This window comes from Cricetulus griseus, chromosome 2, assembly GCF_003668045.3.
Source record: "Cricetulus griseus strain 17A/GY chromosome 2, alternate assembly CriGri-PICRH-1.0, whole genome shotgun sequence".
Taxonomy (NCBI): Eukaryota; Metazoa; Chordata; class Mammalia; order Rodentia; family Cricetidae; genus Cricetulus; species Cricetulus griseus.
This window is the reverse complement of record NC_048595.1, coordinates 122,730,397-122,739,542: the sequence shown is the minus strand read 5'-3', so window position 1 is coordinate 122,739,542 and position 9,146 is coordinate 122,730,397. Positions and strand designations below refer to the sequence as shown.

The 9,146-nt window shown below is 48.6% G+C and overlaps 1 protein-coding gene across 1 annotated transcript; it reads right to left on the bottom strand.

Annotated features, from left to right (window-relative positions):
- Nucleotides 1-3,070: 3,070 nt before the first annotated feature.
- LOC113834412 (class E basic helix-loop-helix protein 22) lies at nucleotides 3,071-4,174 on the bottom strand. Its single transcript, XM_027403481.2, has one exon. It carries the CDS (start codon nucleotides 4,172-4,174, stop codon nucleotides 3,071-3,073), a length of 1,104 nt encoding a protein of 367 aa, XP_027259282.1.
- Nucleotides 4,175-9,146: the final 4,972 nt, after the last annotated feature.

Genomic DNA, 9,146 nt, shown 5'->3' with positions numbered 1-9,146 from the left:
ACAGTGCAAAGGTTGTAAAGGAATTATTTCAAGGAGGCCTTCTTAATAATGCAAAATACTAAGCAGTAAATCTTGCAGCAAATGTGTCCCCTACAATGTTAATAGGCAAAAAGGGGAAAAAAAACCCGGACTAGTGGTGGCTGTGGCTAATTCCTAATCAGAATGATGGACAGCAGGCCCAGAACAATACAAACTAATGGCTGTGTTGCTGATCACTTTACCCCTTGATTAAAGACACCCAATTATGGTGCAGAACAGTGTCGTAATTATGTTTCTTAATCACATCCAGGAGGTTTAATTGCCTTAACGATGTGTTTCATTAAATGAATTTAGGTATTATAGTCGACAGTTTTCATACACAGTTGTTTTCAAATTAACATAATATTAGACATCGTCATGGAAATTGTTTTAATAATCATAATTAGACGCACCCAGGCTTTGTCTGGTAAATGCTGAGAGACAGTCTTCTTCTCCTGTCTGGGGGCTACCCTGGTCCCTTCCTCCTGTCTGGGAGGCTTGAGTTTCAAGGCCCTTTTGCATTTATGTGGTCTGAAAAGTTACAGGTTCTGATTAATCTTCTTTGATGGCAAGTGGAGCCGAAAAACCCTTCCTCACCACCCCCACTAAGTTTGATGGCATTTGGGGATATCTTTATGAGCTGATGCCTTACAGAGCCCCACACATACACACAAATGCATTCAGGCAACTAGGTCCTGTGGGAGCTCTGTATCTTCACACCTCCACATCAGCACCACCACCTGTATGATGGCCACCACAGTGCCAATTATACCTTCCCAGTTCAAGAGCAAAGGTCTGAAGACAAGCAAATTCATCATACCTTAGTAGATCCCATGCCTAACCCAATCCAAACACCAACATCTCATTAACAAGTAGCAGAAGGACCTCTGGGGAATCGCTACGGACATTACTCACACTTAGGTAATTCAATCAAGTTGACTCGTTTGTCACATAAAAGTAGAATGAAGCCACAACAAAGCCAGTGTTCAGAGAATACAAATCCATCTTTTCCCTTGACCTTCAAGCATTTGGAGGCAGGACTTTTGATTAAAAGCTCTTTTAAAAAGTTTATTCACTTTGGCAGGCCCTAGCATGGCCTAGATCCATACATGTGGAACAGACTTCAGGGAGAGCATGGCTTTGTGAGTTCCTGTCAGTATTGGGAACTCAGCCTGTCCTGGGCTCTACCACTGACCCCTCTCACCTCTGCTTCTATTGGATCCCAGCTGTTGTCCTTTTAGTACCTGTGATCTAGGGCTACTCCTAAATTGTACAGCACTGACAAAACTTTTGGAAATACCTTTCCTTTTCTGTCCCTTTTCAAGCAAGAATAACACAGGAGAGAGGTGATGTCTCCTTCTACAAAGCACAGCATGATAAAATGTTTGATCAAAATATTTTAATAAAGATTCTTTCTGACATAGATACACATACAAATGGTCGTACATAGCTGTCATAGTCTGTGACCTATTTAATATATATATATATATTATTCGTTACACATCCAAAACCCACTGACAGATCCATCACAGCTCTGAAATCATCATCCAACCTGACAAACTGAATTTGAATTATCTGTAAGGAGTGGAAAACAGCAAGACTCCATTTCTGAAGAGGTTTTTCTGGATTTTCATAGGATGAAAGGCAGGCAGATAGCCATGCAAACTAAAACCGACAGCTCACTTTGGGTGAACAGCTCCTTGCTCTTCATTAGCTTTATTTCATTTCTTTTAAATTTTTATAATTTTTTAGAAAAATAACAAATGATTTCACAGCATAAGCAAATCAAAGCAGTCTTTTAACGTAATAAGTCTTCACAGTTAGAATAACTTATATATGTACATCTATATTAAAAGCAATTAAATTAGGCCTTTCAAAATGCACAGCACAACCTGGAAAATATATTTGCCTAGCAGGTTCTCACTTACAAGATCTATCGCTATGGTGGTTTTCCCCTTTTGGAATGCAAATAGGTCCCCCTTTGAAAAAGAAATCAATCCGTTCATCAATTAAGAATACACCTTTCCTGTAATTTTTGGACTGAAGCAATTTATTAAAGCTCAATTTAAATACAGGGATGATGCAACTAAAGTATCCAGGTGACCTTTTAAAAACCTAAGCAGCTCAGGTACATCAACATTTCTCTTCATAATTGTTGGCAAATAAACCTTTAAACACTTGGCACACAGTGTAAGTTAATATATAAAACAGAATTTTAGAAGCATTAAAAGAAAATCTTCACATAAAGACCCAAGACCTTAACACATAATAAATACTGTTTATGTGGATCATTGAAGAATAACAAATAAATATCATGAATTGTTAATACATCATTGCAGAGTGAAAAGTAACAAGGTGCACATAAATATTTTAAAAGCAATTCTTTCATCCACAGCCTGCTTTTTTAAATCACTCTCACCAAAACTTTGAGCATTTTTCACGGGATTTTTAAGTTCAGAGACAATAAAAAATACAAGTCTTTCATAGCAATGTGTGTCTTTCTCTGCTTTCCCCTCCACTTAAATTAAGTCTGCATTTCAAGTTTTTCTCCTGGCTCAGAATCAAATTTGTTTTCGAGTGCCCCTTCTGATTTGTCTGAATGAATATTCTGTCCCACAAGCCTTTCAAGCAGGACTCCTCTCCCCTTCAGTACTAGCCAAATTCTCAACTATTAATAAGGTTAGTATTTTGCCAGTCAATACTTTTCACGTCTAATAAACAAGCACTACTTTCCAACTTATTTTTCACCTTCCAAGAAGACTGTACTTCCTCGAAGTCTAGGCTGCCATCAAGTTGCCACTTTTCTGAGGGGGGAAAAGACCTCCACACTGGATCTCAACTCAACCTCCCTCTCTCCTCCCTCCCTACCCCAAAGACACGCCAAGGCTGAAAGTCCGGTTTGTCTCAGGTACTTCTCAGTTTCTGTCTCTGCTTTGTTTGCCCAGCAAGTGTCTCACAACTAGGAGAGGACCAAAATAAAAGGGGTAGGGAGCAGCTTCTCGCTTTCCTCTTGCTTTGGAGTCGATCTAGAGGCTTTCGAGGGAGGGAGTGTTTAAGGCTTCTCCGTGCACTGTTTGCAGAGGCTGGACGAAACGCTGTTGAACAGGGCGCACTTCTCGGGGCAGGAGGCAGCTGGGGGTAGCCCGGCACTGAATGGGTAGCCGGCTGCCTGCTCGTAGGCGCCAAGCGCGGGGTGCAGGGCAGCGGCCGCCGCCGCAGCGGCCGCCGAGCTGGGCAGAGAGGCGGCAGAGATGGCTTGGCCTTGGTTGAGGTAGGCGACTAGGCGCCGCATCTCCTCCAGGGCCTGCGCCTGCATGAGGATGTAGTTCTTGGCGAGGAGCAGCGTAGCGATCTTGGAGAGCTTCCGCACCGAGGGGCTGTGCGCGTAAGGGATGACCGCTCGCAGCTCGTCCAGAGCATCGTTCAGGTCGTGCATCCTCCGGCGCTCGCGGGCGTTGATGTTGAGGCGCAGCGCCTTCTGCTCTTTGGATTTCTTGCTGCTGCCGCCGCCGCCACCGCCACCACCGCTTCCGCTGCCGCCGCCGCTCGTAGGGCCCCCCGGGGGGAGGCCCGCGCCGCCGTGCAGGTGGGCGTTGGAGCAGCTCTCCACCACCTTGGCACCGCTGCCCCCAGCTCCCGGAGATGCCCGCGGGTCGGCGCCCCCGGCTCGCAGCACCAGCTCGCAGCGGCCGTCGCTGTCGTCGTCGGGGCTCTGCTCGCCACCGCTGCTCTCCGCCACCGAGCCGCGACCCGTGCTCTCGCCGTACTTGAGGCACAGGGCGGCCCCCGCCGGCAGGCTGCTCAGGCTCGGGTCGCCCCCCACGCCCGCTGAGCCCACGAGTAGCCCAGGGACACTCACCCCGCCGCTGCCGCCGCCGCCGCCGCCACCACCACCACCTGCGCCGCCTCCTCCTCCGGGCGGCGGCAGCAGCAGCCCAGCCCCTTCGGGGTCAGCCGGCTCGAAGCAGCCTAGGGGCGAGGAGGACGACGACGCCGGGCGTTCACGAGGCGGCGGTGCCAGGGACAGGTCCATGCCTGGGGGCGTGGAGCGGAAAGCCGCCTCCAGGCGTTTGGCGGTGGAGGCGCCCAGGCTCTTGTGCAGGAAGAGGTCGTCTTCGCTCGCGGCCGCGGTGCCGAGGTGCAGCCCGCGCTCCATCGCCTTGGCTCGCCGAGCAGCACCGGCCGGCCACCGCCTGGGCTCGGGAGTCAGGCGGCCGCACAGACGCGCGCCAGCCGGGCTCCGGAGCTGCTGCGCGCGTCGGTCCCCGCGCTGCCCGCAGCCCTGTCCCCTTCTTTCTTTTTCTTTTTCGCCTTCCCCCGCGCTCGCCGCCTCCTCTTCTTCTTCTTCTTCGTCTCCAGCCGACGGTGCTGGCTGCTGGGGCTCACCATGGGCCGCGGCCCCTCATGGTGGGAGGGTGGTCGCGGAGGGAGTGGAGCCGCCGCTGCTCTGAGTCCAGCCCCGCGCCTCCTCTCCGCACCGTTTATCTTGCTTGGATTCACCTTCAAGAGATTTCCGGACCCATCAAGCAGCCGCCGCCACAGACGGGGGAGTCTTTTACATCATTATCTCTGAGTAGGTTATTATGAAGAAGACTCGCCTGTTGGGACAGCGCTTTCTACCCAATCAGGTTAACGTTTTAATTAATAGGATTAAAACGGTAACAAACAATCGCAGGCGCTATCTGGCCGCGAGTCTGAATAGTTTCATTTCCCAGGTCTGAAGACAGGCAGCAGCCAGAGCTTTATAAAAGGCGCCTGCTCCATTATTCTGCCTGCCATCTGTATACACAGCTTAGCGCATATGTTTGCAAGGCGCTGGGTCCTGTTAGTAACCCAACAACTGCCTTTAGCTTGACATGTGTGGCGACTTTCACTCATCAATGAGCACACTAAAAGCCCTACTTAGAGCCGAGGATGTTCTTTGCTCCTTCAGCAAATTGTAGATCGGCGGTAAAGACTGGGAGTCCGGTGGAGAGCAGACTCCCCCACCCGCCCCCGCTGCGCCCCACCCCCACTACCCTTCACTAGCCACTACTGTCTCAGCTTGCAGAGTTACCCTCACAGGAGAGAATTACATTCCACCCTGTTCATTGCCTGTCTGCATTTCGAGATGGGACCTTGAGAAGAGTGGGTGATGTCCCTGCTGTCTTGCTCTGAATTTACTCTAGATTTTCAGCTACTAGGTGAGCAAAGCAAGGGGGAAACCAGATCCCCCACCTCCCAAACCAGGACCTTTCCCCACACCTCTTAGCCACCGATTTCCTGCACAGATGAGAAAATAAAAATAAAAAATAAAGCACCAAAGCGATAATCTAGTTGCTGACATAGCCTGTTTGCTTTAAAACTCGAAGGGGGTGGGGTAGGGGAGGCGTTTGCACCCCCCCAACTCAAACACACTGTTAAATTGCTGGTGACAGAAGCTTACTGCTTCGTGGACGGAAAGAAACTAGTCTCGAACTTTCCTCAAGATTTAAATCCAGTTGCTTCGCAAGAGTGAACATAGAGAGTCGGATCCTCTCACACACCAAGTGGGGGCATTGGTGCATAATCATTTACCCGCACGCATAACCGCCACTGCTCCGAAGCCGTTTGGGGACATCTGGATCCATCTGGACTGTTCCTGGAGGGTTAGTTCAGGGCAGAATTATGAAAACAAGTGTCCTCCGGATGGGGACAGTACACGCGGTCCTCGCGCTTCTGAGTACAGTCTCTCTCTCTCTCGAAGCACATGGTATTTAGCGGCTAGTTTTCATCCTTATAACAAAAGTAAAGACAATATTCCCCAGCATCTCCAACGAGTCTCTTCCCGTGGCAGAATTACTGAAGGCTATGTAGTTTGTGGTTTCTCTGGTTTCATTAAAAATCCTTTTAATTGTGGCTTTCAGAGTTGGCCCCAGGTGTTGGACTCTTTTCATTATATTTTGTTCTAATGTGATGAAATTCTAATTCTCTCCTTACCATATGGTTAAATTTCCCCACTGAGAATTAGTTGAAAAGGGAGAAATAATCTATTAATCTCTGTAATAGATTCACAAATGAGGTTCAGCACAGAACCTGTTTTTGAATGGTAATATCAGAACAGTTGGGCACCTTATTCCATACTGGAAGCGTGAGGGCACCCACCGAAATGCCTGCATTGTCACCCAGAAAGGATGGAAAGCCTAGGCTCTGCTTTTCCAGAGTGATTGCCTGAGATACAACCTCTCAGGAAGAAAACCACTACCAGGTCATCTGTTACTGATTTTCCTTCAGCTGTATCGGAACCCAAATATTGAGAACTAACAGGAGGACTGCCTGAAGCTCTGTTGCCTGTGATCTTGGCCAGGACATTAGCAGAAGGCTGGAGCCTGTCCACTTGTATAGCTATGGACCAAAGCCTCGATGGTGCAGGGCGGTGCCTCTCATGCGACTCTAAGTTTGCCAACCCCTCTTTCACTCCTCTGTTCCTAGCAGCTGTTAACCTGTCCCTTTAGGAAGCTAAAGACACACTAGTGTTGCTGTTTATCAATTAGCAGCTTTGTTTTCATAGGGATCATAAAGGAAGGATCTCTATAAACACAGGTAGGTCTTCTTTGCCTGGTTATAATAGGCTGATACCAGGCTGTTAGTCCAAGGATGGAGGCTAGAGCCATGGTGGTCCTGGACAAATGGCTGAAAATCTTCCCTCAAGTCTGACTTCGTTCTCCAGGGTATTTTTATTGTGTTCTCTAGCTCTCTTCAGGTTGCCTGGATTCCGTTGGGGGTCTGGAGAAGGTATTTAAAGGGCAGCAGATGTTGCAAGTGCCAGTTTGAGAAGAGCACTGACTTAGCTGCCAGTGTCTTCAGGGGTGACATCCAGGAAGGATAGGATGATTAAAAAACAAATAAACAAAATAAACAAAACCCAGGCTGATGTCACTGGTCTCATAACAAGACTTCAACAAATTCTGATTCTTTTCATGGGTATCCGATGGCTCATTACCCGAGGATATAATCTGGTTTCCCTGGTACCACACCCTATGTCCTCCAACATTGTAAATTCTACAGTAAAGTTTTGCTCAACTTTATTCCGGTAGGTAATAGCCACCCACCTCTCCCGAGATTGGAGAAAATCCCCCCGGGCTCCCCGAAGGAGGCGGCTGTTTAATAGTCTCTGGAAAGTTGTGCTGGGGAAATGGCCAGAGAATTTATGGGAGCTTTAAACGCGGGCCTTATAACCACCTTCGGGGAATGGTCTTCCAGGTTTATGCACTCGTAAACTTTTGCTGATTGCTTCTGGGAAGTTGTCAGGCACTTAACACTGCATTTATCTTACAGGGCAATGAAAACACATCTGCCCGACGTCTTGTTACCCGGTTTAATCGTCACCAATCCCATGTCACTGCCTCAACTTTCTTTCACTTTGCGTAGAATCAGGCCGGCGGGTTTCCGGCCCAGAGGAGGGTGACGTCAGCAGCTCACTCACTATCCTCAGGCCGCGGAAACTCTAAGAAATCTTAAACTTTGATTCTGCAGGAGTTGATAGAGGCAAGGCCGTAGCTCCTGAAGCAATCGACAAGTTGCAAAGCTGAACGCAAAGTTTAAACCAGAGCTTTCTTCTAAGGAGAGTGAGGTCCAGACACCCAGCAGGGCTCGATCCCCCGACCTAGACATGATTACCCCCCAGATCATGAACCATCTGTAGGAGACTCCCGGGGCTCTGCTCTGCAGTGTTTAACCGATGTGGGAAGGGGTTGAGGGGGTGGGTTGGGACACCAGAGATCCAGGGACAAGACCTTTAACTTGCACCTGTGGCAGGGTGGGACAACTAGGGATACTGGGGCTGGACGGGGGAGGGGCAGTTCGTGGGTTCCCCAGGGATTGGACTGATTGCCTCAGTGAAGAAGCTACTTGGCCAACACATCCCAAATGGGTCCGCTTGGGACTGAGTGCTGGATGTATACACATGAAAGGGCTCTCATAAACATGAACAATTTTATTATTGTTGGAGAAAGACTCCGAAAGCCTAAAGAGTCTAAAACATTCAGCAAGCATCACTGCGCTGGAATTGGAAGGTGGAGTCGCAGACCCAAGTAATGTGTAGGTCAAACTTATATTTCTTAGCGATGATTCTACTATTTGTTTGGATTTGAAAATAGCTGAAGCAGAACCGTAATGGAACTAACTCACCCTACCTTAAAAGTTGGGATGCAAGGAATCTCGCTGCGGTATTTCTTTATCTCTGATAACTTTATGGCTTGTCTAAATTAAGCAGCCAGGAGAAGTCTGGCTCTGACTGTCTGCGTGTTTCAATTTATCTATTTCAGAACACTTTGGAAAATAAAAACAAAGTTGAACAAAAATAACGTAAACTTTAGCTTGGGAGCTGCTGGGGGGTTAGAGAGAATTCTCAAGAGCTGTGGGAACATTATGACAGACTGAGGGGGGTGGGGAGTTTCCCGCTCTGAAGGTCCTATCTGGCCGCGACCTCTGGGCCCCTAGGGACCCTCTCTGACAAACTGCTCTTGCGCTGACAAATCCAATGTGGTGAATGAAGCCTGAGCCCCCCCATCCCTCTAGGCCAAGGTTCTCTTGGCTGTTCTCCAGCTCCAAGAAGAGGCACCTTGACCTTGAAGTTGCATTTCCTTCCTCTACACTGTAGTGTTCTGTGCCGCTTGGATCCTCCGAATGCCCGCTTTACCCCCTGGTCCCTTGAGATCTCAGTGGCACAGAGTCAAGTCCATCCAGCGCCCCGGTAAAGTTCCTCCCGCATCCTTTAGCCATCAGTATTTGCTTCGCCTCCTTCAAAGCTCTCTGGAGAGAAGTGGGTCTGCGAATGTCCTAGCATCCTCTGACTTGAAGACAACCAGCAGGGAAGAAGCGGGGGCCAGGATAGTGGCTGGAACTATGGAACAGTTCTGGCAGCGCTCCAAGGGTCTCAACCTTCCCGGTTCCCAAGATTCCGACCTTGGAAGAGTTGGAGTTTGATTAAAATTCTACAAACTCTGCTCCTTAATCTATTTTAAAGAAAAAAGGTTGACCTTTACTGCTTTTCAGTGGTGCAGTAGTTCAAGTCCGAATAGATACACGGACAGAAATCTTGAACCTCCAAAAGCAGTTCCTAGAAATCTCACAAACCGGCCAGAGCCCACTGAAGGGACTTTCTCAAT

Bases quoted from the DNA above. Each gene is read 5' to 3' on its own strand.
- LOC113834412 (XM_027403481.2), bottom strand. From the start codon at position 4,174: ATGGAGCGCGGGCTGCACCTCGGCACCGCGGCCGCGAGCGAAGACGAC.